Consider the following 20549-nt stretch of genomic DNA (forward strand, 5'->3'; position numbering starts at 1 on the left):
CCTTAGAGATATGTAAAAATCCACAGTGGGCTATCTCCAGTGGAGTTAATCACATGGAAATTTTGCTTTTTGTATCTGTGAAACAGAAAGTAAAACTGAGAAATGGAGCGGTTCCCATCATCCAAAATAAAAAGGATTGAATATCTTTCTTTTTTCATGAATTAATTTATTTATTTACTTGACATCCCAATCCCAGCTTCTTTTCCTGCCTCTCCTCTCAGTCTCTCCCTCTTACTGTCCTTCTCCCCACTTCTCCCTCCCTTTCTCCTTAGAAAAGAGAAGGCCTCGCAAGTATATTAACCCATCTTGGCATATCAAGATGCAGCCAGACTAGGCATATCTTGAATGTTGTTTATTACTAGAGGCATGATCCTAACTCTACATGTCATTCTATTTTAGTAGAATCAGTCTGAGATACTCAGGCTTTCAACTTTCATGGACCATGATATGTTTTTAACTTGATATTATTTAGAGTAGGGAGGATAAGAGGAGCCTAATTCCTTAACTCTTTCCTCCAGGCAAAGAAGTGAAAGTTATAATGCTCAAAGGAAATGCTGTACTGAGAGACTGGATGAAGCAATATTAATGAACTTAATCCATTTTTGAGATGTTTTAAATTTATTCTAATTTATTCATCTTATACCCGGCTTGTATCTTCCTCCCTTATGCGCCTTATTCCTCTCACCTAGACATATGACAGAAGGACCTCCTCCCCCACCATATAACTACAGGCAATTAGGTCTCATCAGGATAGCCTGCATCCCCTTCTTCTGTGTGCCCAAAAGGCTGCCCAGCCAAGGGGATGTGACCAAATGACTGGCACCAGAGTTCGTGTCAAAGGCAGTCCCCCGCTAACCCCACAGCCTTGGAGAATGAGCCGTCCATTGGCTAGATCTGAACAGAGAGTCCAAGTTCTCTGCATGCATTATCATTTGTGCATCAGTATGTGCAGCCCACCCTCAACCCACCCATGGGTCCAGATCACCCAGCCTTGCTGGTCTCCCTGTGGGGCTCCTGAACCCTCTGGGTCCTTCCATTCCCCTACTCATCCCTGTAACTCTCAGCTCTCTACCCAGAGTCCAACTGGGAGTCCCAGCATCTGTCCTGATCCCCTACTGGGAGGAGTCTGTCAGAGAACATCCATGTTGGGCTTTAAACTTACCACTTAAAGGATTAAAATAGAAAAAAGTAGTGAAGAATTCCAAGAAAAGAAATCATACCATTAATCATCCTGTCAGATTCATTATTATTTGCTTGCTCATGGACTTATATTTCCATACATTTTTTATGCAAAATGTGATTTCTTATCATATCATATTTCCTTTAAATTTAAATTTTTCCTTTTTTGTTTTATGTTGTAGCTTCCAATGTTTGATGATATTTTGAATACCAGTGTCCTGTTCAGAGCAAGTGAACTTAAGCATAAACTAAAAATATGAGGAAAATTAGTATTTAGTTCCACAAGTACTGAATAGTAAAATGTGTCTAATTTGTTTGTTTCTAATAGCGCAGATGTAGAGCATTTCCATCAACATTTAAGATATGTTGGGGACTTTAACCATAGTTAGTATACTATACCATCTGACTTTTTTCTTTTCTCTGTTAGACAGCTGTTAGTCTTTTAATTTTGAGATATTACAGACACAGTGACAGTGTATGTTCTGCTCATGGCTATTTGTTTTGGCTAAATTGATTTTAAGGATCAGTTTCAGGAGTGGTGTTATTAAGCTGCAAAATGGGAACAGACTCTTTCAAACATGCCCTAGTTCTTTTAAAAGATTTTATAAACTTGAAAACGGTTTTAACAACATACGTGATTTGTGATTATAGTAGTTTCAGTGCAATCTTACTAACACTGGCCATTATAAGTTTTGTTCTGTGCCAGTTTCATTAAGATATTGTTTATGTCTAATTTATTCTGTGTGCACTTTGTTTTATTATTAATGTTAATGTGGGTTCTTAGCTTTGTTTCTTTTTGCATGGAATTATATGTTTATGTTTTTGCCTGTTTCTATTTTGATTTCTTAGTGTCTTCCTAGCAAGATCATTGATGCCTCGCCACAGAGTTCATTATTTTTATACCAATGTAATCTTTATCAGTTACTTGTTTATTTTTACTTGCATGCTTTTGCCATCAGACATGTTCAAATGAAAGAATATGTACATTTTAAGTGCTGTTTTATATTACCTCTACATATTATCCTGTACCCAAGTGAACATTTTTACATATGTAAATATGTAATGACAACATAAAAGAGAACATTTTTTCTGGGATTTTATGGCCTTATTTAATATTATATATTGTACATTCATCCGTCTCCTACAAAAAAATTGTGATTTTATTTTCCTTTAGATCTGAATAGCATTCTATTTTATAAATTACAAGTAAAATAAAGAATTACCTGGCAAAAGAAAATGTCATAATTTCATATTAGTTAATGTATCTTGCAAAAAATAATAAAAATAACTGAGTAAAGACTAATTTAGTAAATATAAAATATTTATTTATAGATTTTATTTTCTTAATTTTATATTTTCATACAGTAAAACTATATTTGTAAGCTTATAGAAATATTATACATTTGGCAATAAAATATAGAGGAAGGGAGATAAAACTAATAAAAATTGGAATAGGGAAATGGTAACTACAATACAGCATAGTATATAACAGAATATAACATAGTAAATAGAATCACAGAAACAATGAGAAAATGGTTAATATGAAGATTGACAAAAATTTATATAATTAATCATACATTTCAATTTTTACTTAAACTACTTAAAAACATCTTATTAGCATGTACTAACTTATTGATAACTCATAAACAAATTATGAATATAAACTATTCTTTTTTCAGATTTTGGGGACAGGGTCTCTCTATGTGGCCCTAGCTAGCCTGGAACTTACTGAGATTTGTTAAAGATGTGGACCACCACACATTGATAAAAATTTTTATATAAGAAGAGACACTGGAACTAAAGTGGAGTAAAGTTTCATCAGCTTACTAGTGTTTTCTCAAGGTATATCTCAGGGAGACTCCAAAAACAATGTGTGTTACTAGAACAATCACTAGGGAAATTATTTTAAAATATACTTTTCAGAAGTTATTAAAAACAGTTAAAATTGTTCACAAGAAAATATGTGTGCTTCAAAATGAGTAACAAGGGAACAAATTAGTCATGGGAAGCAATATGGGAGAAGTAAATTTAACCCTAACAGTAATACCATTATACAATTGACATAGCAGAAATGAAGATTTTCTAAAGAGATTCTTATATCTCTCAATCTGACAATCAGATTGTTGAATGGGTAGGTAAGCATGGGGGCTCTCCATTTCTGAGGAATAAGAGAGGGCCTGGGAGGAGAGGAGAGAGGGGCCTACAACTAGGATGTAAAGTGAATAAATAAATTAATTAATAAAAAAAGATTCCAGCCATAGGGACAACTTTTCTCCTGGAAAGAGATTTCAAACTCTTCTAATAGTTGTCAGCAGCCCAGACAATGATGGTTCAATGCTGTGTGGGACCACATATATCTTGACGAGGACTGTTTAGACATGCATATCCTGGACTATTTAAACTTTGCTCTCATTTTAAAAACCTAAGACAGACTTGAGCATTTGCTAGATCTCTGTGCTCCTCTCCCCAGCGTGGCCACATTTAATACATCTTCTGCTTTCGACTTTTAATTGGCTTACTGAAGACATAGGTCAGACATAACTTGTAGCACAGGTTGTAACTCTCAAGTTAGATAACAGTTATAAGGTCAAGTCAAAAGACAGATTGTCAGCATGAAAAAGTAAGAAAGGATATATTTGGATACCAGCTATGAGAGACTCATTGTTGATTCTAAGACAAATAGTTGGAAAGTGAAAGGATATAAATGAGTATTATATCTAACTACTGACATAAAGTTTGTAGCAATTTTTGCCAATATCAGACAAAATAAAACTTTCTGTATTACTGCAGATAAAGAACAACATTTTATAATAATAATAATAAAAATAATAACAACAACAATAATAATAATAAGTCAGCCATCAGAAAGACAAAACAGTTTATAAACATATGGACAAAACAGGGCCCTAAAATATGCAAAGAAGATAGACAGTTCAGTAATAACTATTGGAAAGCTTAATACTTCAATAATGCATAGCACAACTAGAACAAAGACCAACAAGGAAATGGAATAATTGAACAACACTGTAAAAGAGCTAGATCTAAAAAATGTCTATCCAGCCTTCCATAGAGCAACAACAACAGTATAAAGCATGCTCTATGGAGTAAATCATATAACAAGCCATATGAAACTTCTTCTGAGCTTAAAATTATAATAATCAAGAAAGCAAAAATCCAACTTATAAAGTGGAAGGGTTTGTCTTCAAACCCTGAATCTAATAAGAGAGTTTTAAGAAAGATATGTAAAGAACACTTGCAATCTCATAGTGAATAAATAAGTAAATTAATAAAAAAAAAACACAAAAATACTGTGTCTTTTTCCTCGTGTTCCTGTATTACTCTCCATTAATCTCATTTGTGTTTTTTTTTTCAAATTACAATTCAATAACCACGTTGTCTGTCATTACCTCAAAAGACAGAGTGTGTGACCTACAACATATTTGGCAATGTAATGTAAACATATTGCATCCTATGCACTGTGTTAAACACATAGTAAGGAAAAGCTTCCTTAATCTATACAACTGATAAAAAGATACTATGAGTAACACCATTCTATAAGTGAGAAATTGTAGTGGTTGCTCAGCAAATGTTACTGTGGATATTACAGATGGAAGTAGGTTAAGAGCTAGTGAATATTGGTGGGTCTAAATTTTCAAATGAGATTCAATATCTATCCTATCTCAACTCTAATAGCTTAGCTTCTTTATCTTGATCTGAAATGACCTTGTCCCCTAACCAACTTCAAATGGGACAAATGCAGATGGCCAATTCACTATGGATGTAACATGTATAGAACGCATTATTCTCATGATTGTCACATGGCTCTCCCTGCTGTATGCAGTTTGTTTTATACATTAGTAATAAAATAAAAGTATAAAGAGAAAAGAAAAAAATTGCCAGCACCTTGATCTTAGACCCCTAAGCATCCAGAACTGTGGGGAAAATAAAGTACTGTTTTCAAATCAGAGAGAGAGAGAGAGAGAGAGAGAGAGAGAGAGAGAGAGAGAGAGAGAGAGAATATTGTTTTCTTTTTTTTTTTTTTTTAACTGGGCACTTTCCCTCTCCAACTCAGTTGTAAGTATCCAGAGAATACTAAATACCAGAAACATCTAGTCAAAGTAAATACACAAAGTAGAATATTAATTTTAAATGAAACAGATGATCCTAAGAACCCAAGCACTACTTACACTGCAGAAGGACTCCAGATAACTCTAGGTCTAATCCAACAGAATGTTGTTCTTTATAGCTTCCAAATTGTGCAGAAGGTAAGAACTACCATGTTAGAAATTGACTGTTTATTGCTTAAGTGCAGTGTACAAAGAACAACTTTCCACACCTGAGGGGAGGGAGATACCTATAAAAGCCATCTCTTAACTGTGTCTTAGAACAGTTCCTTTTCATCTGCCCTGCTTTTACTTGCCACATGATAATGTTCCACTGTCTTCTTTCTCCTTGTCAGGGCCCACTATTTCTTATCACATCCACTTGTTTTCAGGAGAACACAGCTGAGGCTTCCCTTTTGCCAGAAACACAGAAAACAAGATTTCTGAATGTTGAATTTGCTTGTTCTCTCATTCATTCATTTACAAATGCGAAAACGTTTTGACAAAACACTAGTTAGAGGCCAATGCATATGCTATGTACCAAAGACAGAATGGTGAATAAAGCAAGTACTTCTCACTCCCAAAGAACTATAGAGCCAAGTGGACCAGCAAACACCTTGGCCCCATTTTCAATGGCTATGTGCCACGTCCTTCAGATCATAAGTTCACCAACCATTTTGCCTAGTCTTTTTCACCATCTTTCAGAGACAATGTTAACTGAACTAAAGACTTAAAGAGTAAGTTATCCAGAGACTACTAGGAAATAAAACCAGAGCAAACCCATAAACAGAATGAGCATGGCCTGGATAGAAGTTCTGCTTTCTTAGGCCCAACTCTGTTGTTTATTGGCTGCCTAAGTCACTATTTCTCTGCCTTCTTTTCTTCATCTGGAAATGGAATGAAAATATTTGTGGAAGGAATGCTTGACTTAGCAGTGTCTGAAATTATTTGTTTCAATATTCTTTATTTGTTTCATATGCCAATCATACAAATGGAAACTTTATGATAGTCAGGAATTTTACCTGACTTTCTTGCCACTGTATCCTCAGTTCAATAGTACCTGGGTTATGATAACACCAAGTAAAATGCCATTAACAAAATGGATCAGAATAAATGTTCAAATGCTTTTAAATTTATCCAATACTTTATTCTTGTTGCCACTTCTTTCAAAGTTTCTAATGAAATCCCTTGCTTTCTAAGTACAAAGTTACAGTACAAAGTACAAAGAAGTTCAAATTGTAACTGGTTTTCCTGCTCTACTGTAGAGAGGGCATTTAGCCTTCCTAGGCTTCTTCTGATTCATCTCTTTACTTTATCGGGAGGTTGTATGGACCCCATGACTATACTTTATGTTCTTGCACTGCCTCATAAGTACAAGTTTTATAAAATGAGAAAACTGAGGATCAGGAAACAAGGTGATTGGTCACACAGGCGGTTGGTAACAGAATTCCTACTGTCTTATTATAATTCTCAATCTCTCTAGTAAAGCAGATTCCACAACAGAAACAGAGAAGGAGGGTAGACCCTGCCTGTAAAAAGAAAGCAGGCTCTTTGTAGCTGCAGTGTGTCTCCTTATCACCGGGCCTGATGAAACACGAAGGTCGCATGCCAAAGGCCACATGATTGCTTTACAGAATGGAAATTGCTTGTTCATCAAGTTGAACGGTTTGTTTTTGTTTATTTAACAATGACAGTTGACCAGCTCCATGCCACCTCACTAGTACCTAGCTCCAAAAAATGTCAAGTATGACACATGTCCTTTCTCAAGTTCTATCCTAGATTACATTCTGGTCATCCATGCATTTCTTTGTAATTTACAAAGAGAGATGGTTACTTTGAGAACACAGAAAGCAATTGTTCTCCATTTCTACCAACCAGAGAGAGAAATAATCTGAGAGATATGGTTTAGCTATGAGAGGTGACTTCATGACCAACACTAAGACTGAATGGATACTATGGAATCTTTGGGGTTTTTGTGGAAGTGAGAAGTTTTCATTCATCTGATCTAGTTTAGCAGCATCTTAATTTAGGAATCCAAAGTTGTTCATTGTCTCCCTTAGTCTTCAATTCAGGTGCTCTTTAAGAGATCACATAGCTGTTTCTAAATAAGCACTTTTCTGTTCTGTGAGAGTCATAATAGGAGAAAGAAAAGAAGCAGCATTTGGCCAAATGCTGGGTGGAAAGCAGACACATGAGTACGTTGTGTGATCTGGAGGTACTAGTTCTTTGAAAGAGTTCTACTACATAAATGAGGATGTGAGTGAGCATGTTGTTTCTAGTGATACAGAATCAGAGAGGGCTTCTTGGAGTAGTTGCTGGCCTCTTCTGCTGCTGAGGCTTACATAATGATGTAATATTGTGAAAGGGAGAGCTGGTCAGAGACAGGATGGAATGAGTTAGAGGGAGTGGCAAAAGTAAGGAGAAGTAGAGGGACTTTGTATGGCAAGAGTTAGATTAAGAACTACAGCCGCTTTGCACCACTGGAAGATCATAGGGAAGAGGTTGCAGAATGGGGCAAACTTAAAGACTAGAACTAAGCCTTGAATGCCAAGAGAGTACTTTGGATTTATGTCTTATAGGCCATGTGGTTTTCACTTAGACATTTAATTGAACTTTAAGCACTCAGATTTGACCCATAACTCTAGACTGAGAAGACTCTGGATTCAGTAGTGATATTGATGAGACATTCTCTTGCGATTCTAATGTATTAGTGAGTTAGAATCACTCCTGTGAGTCATGAGTGGTTGAGAGCTGTTAGAGAAAAGAGAGCTACAGAAGCAGATGTTTTTGATAGAATGCCACTGGGGTCCCGTGTGAGAATCAGACAAGAAGCAGAAGGACTTGAATACGGCAGTTACAATTATTTTGAAGACTAAGCTATATGTGTGTTGACTATGTAAGCTGTAAAATTAGCAGATATTAGTCACTGATCAACTGATAGGACTGGTGATGGCAGGTGGAATGCATTGAGAAAGTGTAGTACATCAAGTCCAAAATGACTCAGTTTTTCTGTATTGAGTCACCACAGATATGATACACATTGTAAGAGACTATAGCCTAATGGTTAACTTTGGAGTCAGGAAGACTTGAGTTCAAAGTGTAGGGCAGCCATTTACTGCTTTTTGTGTCTTGGGCAGAATTGTTAAGTTGCTGTACCTCAACATTTCCTTCTATCGAATGAGAATGATGATACATACCTCAATGAATTGGTCTGAAGATTACATGAGGTTAAACTTTAAAGTCTTCTAGCTGGGTCTACAGGCACCCAATAAATGTCATTTGTTACTGTTGTGCTATTTCTTATAATGTATCCTGGAATGAAATGGGTTCAGGGATTTTTAATCATTGCCAATAACCCCCTTCCCACAATAAAAATTAGTCTCTTACTTGGAGGAACGAGGTGATTTCACCAGTTTCTGTTTGATAGATGTCCTTTTTGTGTTGGAGTTTAAGAGATGAAAGTAAGTTCTGTGCTGTTGCGGATCACTGATACAATAGACCTCTTTTTCTAGCTCCTGTACATTCTTTGAGCCAACCTGAAGAGTCTAACCTTGGCTTCTTGGTTTCAAATTGTGACTGAAATCTAATCAGTATTTCATTGTTACCAAATTGGGTCCACTCACATGGTACTTTCTCTCTTCTTTAAGTTTCAGGGGCACACAGACACTTGGCTGAAAAAAAACCATCACATTTCTTATGCCGCATTATGTGTGCTTTTCCTGCCTCAGACAGTGTCACAAGAGAGTTTTAAAGATAGAATGTTGCCCAGTGTTTTCACTGGCTGTTGCTTTTCAGCCTTACCTCTTATGTCTGGCACAGAGGCAGCATGATTACTGAACAGCTCATGCTAGAGTATGAGATCCTCTTGACTAACTTCAAGGGGAAGTTGGAGTGAGATGATGAAAAGAGGTAAAACTTGCAACTTTGGGGGGCATATACCAAGCCCTTTCCCATGTATTGTCTGATGTACTTGTCACAATAACCTTCTGAGCTTGCAATGTTATGCCCCTAATTTTATAGTTAAAGAAACTGATTACATGGCTAGTGCTCAGCAATAGTGGCATTGAAGCTCAGAACTGTCTGTTCCTTAGAGTCTTTGCTTTTCTCTCTTTCATCTTACTAGAATATGTGTTTAACTTTGAGCTTCATTTGTCTCATCTGAGAATTTTGGTTCTGAGACCTACTGCCATTCAAAGCAATGTTACAGACAACACTTGAGAGAGGTGTAGATTTTTTACAGGCTCCATGTTTTTCATCACAGAGAACTTAAGATTACAGGATTTACTGTGAAACAGAACCCTACCATATGAATTCTAACAGCTGAATTACAGTATCAGACCTGCTTCTGAGTAACTGTTAACTCTTATCAATTCTCTGACCCTGTCTGGGCCCAAAATTTCACAATGAATGCCAAAGGAGTTCAACAAGGTCACTGCCAGACATTTCTGAACATTAAAGCATTTGGGTAACTGGGAAAAAATGGACACCTAGACCCCACTGAAGTTCAATTAAATCAGAATGAAGTCATTGATTAATTTAAGGTAACTCTCAAATGAGTTTAACATGTGCCCACAAGTAAGAAATACTAGACTAAAAGATATTTAATTACCATCGAACTGTGAAAGTTTCTACGAGACAGTGCACGAAGAAATTGTGGGATTTGGAGGACCATCTTGTGTTTTTTTGCTGCTGAGACAGAACACCATAACAGGAAGCAACTTAGAGAGGAAAAGGTTTATTTAGATTACACTTCCAGGAAACACTCCATCACTGAGGGAAGCCAGGATAGGAACTCAATTAGGTCAGGAACTTTGGTACAAGAACTGAAGCAGAAAACATGGTAAAGTACAAGTTGCTGGCTTTTGTTCCCAGGGCATCTTCAGCATGCTTTCTTATCAATCCAGAACCACCTGGCCAGGGCCGGCATCACCCACAGTGGGCTGGCCCTTCTTAAATCAATCACCGAGTTAAGAAAATGCACCCACAGGCTTGCCTCCAGTTCAGTTTTACAGAGGATTTTCAGTTGTGGTTCCCTCTTCTCAGATAAGTTTAGCTTATGTAAAGTTGATAGTAAAACTAGCCAACACAAAGACTATGAAATTAAAATCCTAGCTCTGCCACTTACTGATCATATGATTTTGATACTGATTTGTGTGCTCCCGTACCTCTGGATCCCCCATTTTTAAAATAGAGATCTCCTATGTACCATATAGTAAAAAATGTGAGAATTAAGCACTTTTGCTGGTGCATAGCACATAGCAAGCCCTGAGGAAATAGTCTTTTATAATCCAAAATGAAAATAAAAAATGTGAGAAGCATTCTAGTCCAGGAAGATTTAACATGTAAGCTGAAATGAAGTGCTTTTAAAAAAGAAAATTAATTGCTTGCTTGCTTTGTGTTTCCTGTTTCATTGGCAATGCATTCCGGAAACAGAATATGAAAACAGATCTTGCCCTATGATTTGATGACACTGTAGGAAACAATCTGCTTAATTCTTCCATGGCTGATTGGCTATAATAGCTTGACAACTGTTGGAGAAAAATTGGCTCAAAGAAGATAGCAGATGTGGTTTGGGAAATGCAAGGATATGACTATAATAAGCATTCATCTGTTCAGCTCCATTTCTAAGAGTAATAAGATGAGAAAAGGGTAGATCTGTCAAATTGACAAGACATTGATAGAAAGTCTTGCTGTCAACGTTTGAGCTGTCTTGAAGTGTTTTTCAGTGGTGTGAGGTTTAGGAAAATGGATTTAACCACAAACTATAAATATCTAATGCATAGTAGCAGGTAATGTTTTCATTCACCTTTGTATACTGTTTAAAACAGTTACTATATATCAAGATTAAGGCTTAATTGCATTTTAGAAACATAAATACCACCATTTCATCTCTAGATTCCACAGTAAGACATCCAATGTCATAAGTAATAGGCTTAGCACATAGTAAACACACCCCTTGGACCCACCCTGGCTCCTTTTACAGATTTCTCTTGCTACAGTTTGCACTTTTCTTAACCCTGATTAATATTATTAATACTCCCTGGGAATAACTCCAGTGCTTTTTATTGTCTTTACATATCATTTAGCAGAGTTGTCCCATATAACATGAATTAGTGAATACAAAATTAATAGACGAGTGTACAAATGAAGAGTATAATTGACCTTTTTTCTTTCATGATATAGTATATGTATGGATGAGTTTTATACCATGGACAATATAGTATAAACCAGAATTATGGAATAAGGATATTTATGCATCCACTCTTTGATAAAAACAATGAATTTATAAACAAAGACTATGAAACCCAATCCTTCCAGAACTCTGGAAATGAAACAAAGACAATATAAATAATATTTGTTCAAACATGCCATAAGATATCTTGCTTTAATTGAAATAATTAGACATCAGTAACAGAGGGAAAATAGGGAAAGTCCCAACTGGATAGAAATACAAAACAGACTCCTAAATGAATATGGGATCAAAGAAACACACACAGGTGAGATGAGATATTCTAAGACAGATGAAAATGAAAATGTGTTGCACCAAAACTTATAGGCTATAACTAATAAAGAAGTTTCACATTATTAGCTGAACAATGAATGTAGAGGTTACTTTAGAAAATGTGTTAGGAAAAAAAAAAAGGATTAAGCTTACTGTGGTAGTGCTTGCCAGAAAGATATGCTAAAGGGGGAAGGCAGAAGAATCATGTGTTCCAGGCTCGCTCTACTACTTCTTTGGCTATGAATGTAGCTCAGAAGTATAGCACTTGCCTAGCATATCTTCAGTCCTAGGATAATTATTGTGTTTTAGTTTAGATTTTAAACTTATTTATTTATCTTGTATGCATGGGTGTTTTGTCTACATATATGCCTCTGTGCCATGTGCATGCCTGGTGTTCAAAGAAGCACAAAGAGGACATCAGATCCCCTGGGACTGGTGTTAGAGATGGTTGTGAGCCACCATGTGTGTGCTGGGAACCAAACTTTGGTCCTCTGAAAGAGCAGCCAGTGCTCTTAATAGCTAAGCTATCTCTCCAACCTCTTAATTGAGATTTTAAAAAGATCAAGAACAAAGTACTACCAAATTGAGTCAACCAAAAGCTAAAAATACTACAATCACAAAAAGGTATTTATCACAGGGACTTAATGAGTTCAATTTCAGAAATAAAATCAACTGATAGTATGTACCATATTAAGAATAAAAGGCAAAATTATAGAGATATAATTCAATGGGGCAAGTACTAATTCACCATGTGCACAACGCTAGACTTAACCTCTAGTGTTTTCAACAAAACAAACAAAAATAATAAAAGATAGTAATACCAGAATTAATTCAATAGATACAGAAAAAATTTAGCTAAAAAATTGAATGCCAATTTTTGATTACTCAATCAGAAAACTAGGCATACAAGATAACTTTCTTAACCTGATGAATATCTTATGAAAACTGCAAAGCTAATATCATACTTAAGGCTGGCCCACTGGAAAAAAATCACAAAACCATAGAAAGCAACTTCAAATAGAAATAAAGGGAGAAACATCCTGTGTTCATATATCAAAAGATTTAATATTGTTGAGGTGTCAGTAATTTCTAAAGAATGAAGGAACCATCTAGCAAAATATCATGTAAGAGTAAGGACAAAGATAATTTTTAAAGGATGGTTAATATGATCAAAGCATAACATATGCAGGTATGTAAATGCCACTGTGAAATCTACTCACTTGGGCAGTTGTGTTAATTGTAATTTTAAAATCCTAGCTGATTTCTTAGCAGAAGTTAAGAAATTGGCCTTGAAGTTCTTACTGAACTATAAGAATGCTAGAACAGACAAAACAATCTCAGAATAAAAAAAAATAAAGAAAATCCAAAATTCTGACTGAGAACTCTTACTTCAAAGCTTAAAAAGAATGTTTAAGTGAAAAAGAACTTAAGGAAAATGAGATGGAGAAAATTGAGATGTGTGGTTAACAAGCTCTCTTTCTCTTTCTTCTCTCACTGTGTGTATTTGCCTCTTAATATTGTGTGAGTTTAAATTTTTATGTATGTACAACAATTAATTAAAGGGTATAAAAATTTAAAAGTGTGGTATTGACATGAGATGAATACATAGTTGACACTATTAAGAATCTGAAAATAAATCTTACATTCATGGTCAATTGATTTTTAACAATGTTTGCCCCAAATTTTGATGGAGAAAGGAGTCTATCACAGGTTTTACTAGCTACCAATCCATAATGAGTTAACATTACTGGACCTAATAAGGAAAACTGCCATGAGACATTTATATTTCACTGTGATTCCATAATCATTGGAGGGCTTGCTTGTTCAAATGAGTTCAATGTTCAAAGCATCTCAGTACTTCAACATCAAGAATATTTGGGGGCAAGAATCAAGAGAAAAACGGTGAGAAAAAGGGAGAGAAAGAAAAACATAAAAACAGCTAAGACATAAAGGCCCATGTATCCAACTTTCCTCAAGGTTGACCTGGCATTTTCAGCCTGACAGCTTCTGACAATCCATTTCTATTCAATTAGCTGTGCATCTTTAAGTAAAGAATGTAAACTAGGGGACTTGGGAAGAAACACGATGTACTTGTTCTCAAAGCAAACTTTTGTACATGCATATAGAGTGTTTTTTGAGAAGATATTGAAACTTGTCAAGTTCTTATTTTGTTATTTATTATTATAGTCATAGAAAAGAAGATATGCATAGCGATAAAATGAATGAGTGCTCATGTGCTCTAATTAAAGACCCAACAATTTTATTAGCACCTTTATACTAAGCCTACTAGAATTCAAGGTCTGCGAGAGTATGACACTTTGGTAGGCTTTGATCATCTCTTTAGCCACCAAAACCTAAAATGGACCTGACTTGTGGTAGGTATGTTGTAATATTTCTTTATTCTTCAGATCAACATCTCCAACAACACCTTAGAGCTTAACATTGTCCTAAATTTGAGGGCTATTATTCTCTTAAATTTTGATAACTTCTCACATATATCCTTAAACAATTTCTTTTTGAATTGTATGCAATAGTATTAAATGCATCCTGTTATCATCTAGGTCTGTTACACATTAGTATGTAAACTTTACCTATGAGATTTTAGTCAGTCCTTGTCATTGATGGCTTGTATTTTGTTGAATTAATATGTCATAATTTACCTCTCTTTTCTCCTATTTGTAGATATTTGGCATTTCTGTAGTTATAAACAAAGGTACTATGCGCATTTATCCATGAGCTTCCTGGTCACATGTGCAAAAGTTTTGCTGGAATATCTATCTAGGAGAAGAAACTGCAGCCAGAATTTGTATTTTCGTCTCCCAAAGTGTAGGCCAGGTGTCAGAATTACAACATGCTCTTACTCCTGGTAAGATAGAGTCAATAGAATTACATCTGTCCAAAATATTTTGAGAACTGAATAGAAGAGATGTGAGAGGGGGAAAAGGAGGGGAGAAACTTGTCTACTGAAACCTTCAGTTATCTGAGCATTTAGTCATTTTTCTCCTCTATTTTCTTTAATCATGTTAAAGTATCCTTTATTAAATCCATGTCTACTCAACAAAATATTGATTGTTTTAACCTTCTCTTGAATATACATTAGATTAGATTATTTAAACAATAGCTGAAGTTTAAATTTTAATGTAGATACAAGGCATATTATTTACACTTTGTAACTATAATGCAAGGTTCTCTCCTAACAAAATTGAAGTGTGCAGTATTATAATAACTGTAGATAAAATTTGCATCACACAGTGGTCAAACTCCCCTTCCTTAAGGGACTCATTGAAAAACAACTCTCCTTTCTTAAAATCTTTTTTTAAAGGAATACTTCATCTATCTAGTTTCTGTATTCTTCTACTTTGTTAACTCAACATGTAATTTCTACCTAAAAAGTTATCATTATTATTATCAGTTATCTATAGTATGTATACTAATACCTTTTAAAAATAATCCTGTCATTCATCTGCTTTCTTATATGTATCAGTCAGAAGTCATATTGTTTACTGTGTTATTTTACTTTTCTACCTCTTAAATTGTTGCTGTAGTAGATGGTGAGCTGCAATAGGGAAAGAACACACACTAATCACCACTATATCTATAGATTTTAGCCTTATGGCTCATCTATGGATCAGCTGACCTTATCTACCTATTTCCAACTTTCAATCATATTACACAGCTTGTCAGTCATATTACATAATTTTTGTCAGTAATTAAGAATCTTCCCATTGGAGTCAGACTTATCAGGTATGGAGTCATAGCATTTCCATTTACTCAATGCATGATTTTGGCATAAATGAGCTTAATCATTCTGAGCATTAGACTATAAATATGACCCAAAGTCACCCAACAAAATTTGGGAGAAGCGAAATAAGATGGTATATACGAAATGGCCTAGCATGTTGACTGTCTCCTTATACATATTTCTGTTTTGTTTCTTTTTATTCACTTTCCATCCTTATTGTAGCCCCCTCCCTTCTTGCCTCCTGGTCCCATCCTCCCTTCCTCATTCCACCTTCCCCCTCCCCTAGTCTTCAGAAAGGAGAAGTTATAGAGGTTTTTAAAAGGTGGAAAGCAAAGGAAGAGAGTTATGAAAAGTATTCTTCTTCTTCTTCTTCTTCTTCTTCTTCTTCTTCTTCTTCTTCTTCTTCTTCTTCTTCTTCTTCTCTTCTTCTTCTTCTCTTCTCTTCTCTTCTTCTTCCTGGACTGAGAATGGAGGCACAATATTTCCCACATGAATGACATTTTAACTAAAACAGTGAGTGATATTCTTTGCACTTGGCTGAGTTGTATATTGGAAATGGACTCATTTCCTTTGAAACAGGTGGCTCTGCTAGCCTCGATTCTGTTTACTCTCTAGTTATGGCATGAAACGAAGGCTTCTAAAAGAGAATACAGTTCACCATGACTAGTTGCTGGATTTTCAGATATTTAGACCAGTACTTGAAATTTGTTCTTTTGTATTCAGGTCTTAAAGAGAGGTTAGTATTCCTGTCCTGGACACTTATAAAGTATACCCTACATTGTCTTTGCTTAGGCCTTGGCAGAACTGCTCATTTGGGATGGGAGGGAGAATAACTTTGAATACTTTCCTGGTTTCTGGGGACTATACTAAGCATTAAAACAAAGAGCCATTAGTAGAAAGCAAAGATGAATAGTGAGAAGAAGTTTGGGAAAGGAAAATTATATTGAATTTAGAATCAGATAAATGTGGCTTGGTATCAAATCATTTCAACCCTGTCCACTCTTATTCTTCCTTGTTTCCTCTGTACAGTGGCTATACTAATGAGAGACTACTCTATGTTTTGTTTTGTTGTTACGGGATGATGAAACTACCAAGCACAAGAAATAGACTCCAATTATGGCTCATTTTTCTTCCTTCTTTGGTAGAGAAACACCGATAAAACATGGAAGTTGTAGTTCTATGACTAAGAGTATGGACAATTGTCATCTCTCTGAGGCAGACTAACATAGGAAGTCACTTGAATATTGTTTAAAATTTTAACATAGGACATGGAACATAGGCAAAATTTGAAGTTTCGTTATCAGGAAGCACATTCTATTTCTCCAAATGAATTCAAATAAAGTAACCTACAGTGAAGAGTTTAGAATTGGTTTTCTGTCTATTTTCCGTCACTTACCTGGATAAAATTTAGGCACAGACCTTGGAGACTATCTTGGAAATTAGAATAGGTAACTCCTAAAGCATGGTCTTCATCCAGGGAACCTGTAAGTCTCGTAAAGATCAGGTGTTTTGAAAGAACCCCTCAATCTAGTCAACACTGCTGCATATCATTTCTCAGTAAAAGCCTATGGTACAGGCATTCTGTTACAGAGCAGGGCCAGTGACAAGCCTTGTGATACAGAGAGGCTCAAAAGGAAAGTAAACGAACTGATTTAAAACACCAGTGAAAACCAATGTGATAATACTAATTTATCCTTCACTTGTATATTAATATCAGGAGTAACTCATACATTTGATTTATGTTGTCACAGCAGTAACTCGGCAATACCAGTGACAATATTGCTGTTTTGCAGATAGGACTCCAGGCTCCAAGAGCTAAAATACAGAAAATTCTTCTGGTGTTTGCTATAGCTTGATTATAGGCCTCTCTTTGGGAGAAGTAAGATACAGAGTTAGGTTTATGCCATTTAATGTTGTCTGAGCATCACATTAAGTTAATAGCTTAACCTCACGTTTCCTGCCTTCTTCCTTACCTTACAAATGCAAAGCCCATAGGATTGGCTATTCCCTGAGACCTTGTTTAATCCACTGGCAGGATCCAAAGTTTCCTGCCAGTACCATGGAAAACCTTACCAACGCCATGCTCAGATAATGTCCGAAAAAAAATGTTTAGCTTCACACTGATTCACTTGAGCAATATGTAAAATAATTGTTTATATGTACAGTTTCTCAGAAGACCATAGCAATAATCAATTTCTTCCACCCACTGACATATGCTGCTTTGTTTTGTGTGTGTGTGTGTGTGTCTCTTTTCAGTTTGGATAATACCAGGGACCACGTTTTACCCATCGACTATTACTTTCCACCCCAGAAGACCTGCTTGATCTGTGGAGATGAAGCTTCCGGCTGTCACTATGGAGCACTCACTTGTGGCAGCTGCAAGGTTTTCTTCAAAAGAGCTGCTGAAGGTAAAGAGTCTTACCTACTTCCTAATATTTCCCCTTTTCTTTTGCTTCTCTAAGAGGGACAGCAACCTTCCAGAGCCTTCCAATAATCCCGGAGACTGAGTCATTAGCAAGGACCCTCTCATAGAACAGAGCTGATTAAAGAAGCACAAGGTTTTGTTTGCTGAGTTCTGTCTCATGCCCTGCGTGTAAAAGCAATGTCAGTGATGTAGGTGGTCTTAGCTGCTGCTTGGTATTTGGTGGTTCCTAGGAGTAAAAGCAAAATTAATGATTTGAAAAATTAAATTTCCTTCCCGCTTGTTTTCATCTCTGTTTCCTAGTGAGGAAAAAAAATGTCTTTAAAAGAGAGGTTATAAGTTGAGAAAGCCCAACTGAGTCTGCAGGCTGTTCTCTGTAGTGACTATGAAGCCATTCCTTAGCAAAAGCTTCCTGGTTTTAGCTCCAGAAAGGAAGTGTTCTCACTGTTCAGTGACCAAAAGTGCCTGCACCTGCTCCCTCCTGCTTGCTGCCTCATTGGGACCTCTCTTTTCCATTACAACTCCAAGGTAGATAAGAACTCAGAGAGAAGCAACACTTTGTTCTTCTATTGCCTTCAGGGCATGACAGTTGGTTCAGAATCCCCAGATAACTTGCGTTTCCTACCTTGCTCAATGAGGTGAAGCCTACATCATCCAGCAGAAAATCCCACTCTAGACCTTTAATGTAGTCTAGTGATCCCTCCCTTCCTAATACCAGGGTTTATACCTTCTTTTACTCATTCACTCCAGTACCAGCCCTTTGTCTGGAACTCTTTTCTCAAAGAGACACTGGAAAGCTGCCCCTTGATGGCCAACCGTAGCCCCAACCCAGTTTTAAATGCTAATTTGCACCCCTACTCCTGGCTTCCCACAAAGGAAGAGCTTCCTGCTGATGAGGTTTTCCTTCTTTCTACCTTGTCTAGAAGAGTTTAATTCTAAGTCAGAACCCAAACAGAGAGCCTTTTTTTGTTGTTTTTGGTTTTGGGGTTTTGTTGTTGTTGTTGTTTTTCAAGATAGGGTTTCTCTGTGTAGCCTTAGCAGTCCTGGACTCACTTTGTAAACCAAGCTGGCCTCTAACTCACAGTGATCTGCCTGCCTCTGCTGGGATTACAGGTGTGAGGTGTCGGGAGAGACTTTTCTCATGCAAAAGAGCCATCCTAAAAGAAATCCATTGCCTGAGGAATATACTGAGCACAACTGAAGCGCCAGCGAGTCCTTGGCAACAAGAAAAAAAGGTAGAAAGTAGGTTAGCTTGCAGTGCTCTCCTCACTGATAGCCAATCTTTTTTTTTTTTAGTTAATCAATTTATTTATTCACTTTTCATCCCACTCATAGCCTCCTCCCTCTTCTCCTCCCAGTCCTTCCCACCCTCCTTCCCCCCCCCCCTTCCCTATTCCTCAGAAAAAAGGATTCCCCAACCACCCACCCACCCCAGCTCCTCAAGTGGCATCAGGACTGAGTTCATCCTCTTCCCCTGTGGCCTCGCAAGGCAGCCCTACCTGGGGGAAGTGTTCGAAAAGCTGTCAACAAAGTCCATGTCAGAGATAGGACCCTCTCTGTTTACTAGGAGACCCACATGAAGCCTGAGCTGCTCATCTGCTACATCTGTGTAGGGAGCCAGCTGAGGTCCAGTCCACACATGGTCCTTGGTTTGTGTTTCAGTCTCTGCAAGGGCCACTGGGCCCCGGGGGTTAGTTGGCTTTGTTGGCCTACTTGTGAAGCTACTGTCACATCGCCAATTTTAACAATGATTTTAGTTTCAACATTTTGGGATGTGGGAGAAATATATGCAAAACAGAAAGCTATCATTTTCTTTTCTTCCAGTCCCTGAAAGTATAAGGAAGCAACTAGCATTTGGTATTACTGAAACTGAGCTGGATGTTTCACCTTTACTCGCAAATGGCCCATTGCTGCTTTTATTAATAGACTAGCATAAGATTCAGGGTCCTAGGGCATAAGCCTAGACCTTTAGAAAAAGGCTTAAAGCAGTGTCTGTTTCATAACAGTATTTATGAAAGAGCTCTCAGGAAAGTGGGTGAAAACATCTTCCAAGGACTTCAGACAACCCCAGCTCCTCCAGTGAAACACCCTTGCTCCCTAATAACCTGTCACAAACCACCCTGTTTTCACAGCAAGGAATGAAGCAGAGTAGCATTCTAAAGGTGTTGTGGCACCAGGCTCAGCATCACAGTAGAAGCCATACCACATGGGAATGAATTCAAATGGGCAGGTGAACAATCAATAGGTTAGATCACGACTAGTGAGTGTCAGCTTTGGGTCTTAGAAATCTAGGTGACTAAATGGTTGCTTTTAGAAAACAGGAAAAATAATTACCCATATTGGAAAAGGGAAGATTTTCTGCCATACTGTACTATCCTACGTGGCAGTTTTCTGGAGAACTTGAACTAAAGGAAGAATGAATGCCGAAGAGCAGCTGCAGGGCTACATGACAGGATCTCTACCATCATGTAGATTCTAGACTATTTGACAACAGCAAAGACAAGGAATGTATGATAAAGGGCATCATTCAATGGTTAGAATAGAGAAATCCAGCAAGGTCGCAAAATGATACATACACTAGACTTAACTTAAAGTTCCTCA

General features: G+C 36.7%; 1 protein-coding gene across 1 annotated transcript in view; it reads left to right on the forward strand.

Annotated features, from left to right (window-relative positions):
• The window catches only part of Ar (androgen receptor), a 167313-nt gene that overhangs the window by 80336 nt on the left and 66428 nt on the right, over positions 1-20549 (forward strand). The window contains exon 2 of the mRNA XM_051142056.1: positions 17783-17934. Coding sequence (XP_050998013.1) covers positions 17783-17934 — 152 coding nt within the window. The remainder of the gene's footprint in view (positions 1-17782; positions 17935-20549) is intronic.

This window comes from Acomys russatus, chromosome X (genome assembly GCF_903995435.1).
Source record: "Acomys russatus chromosome X, mAcoRus1.1, whole genome shotgun sequence".
NCBI classification, from domain to species: domain Eukaryota; kingdom Metazoa; phylum Chordata; class Mammalia; order Rodentia; family Muridae; genus Acomys; species Acomys russatus.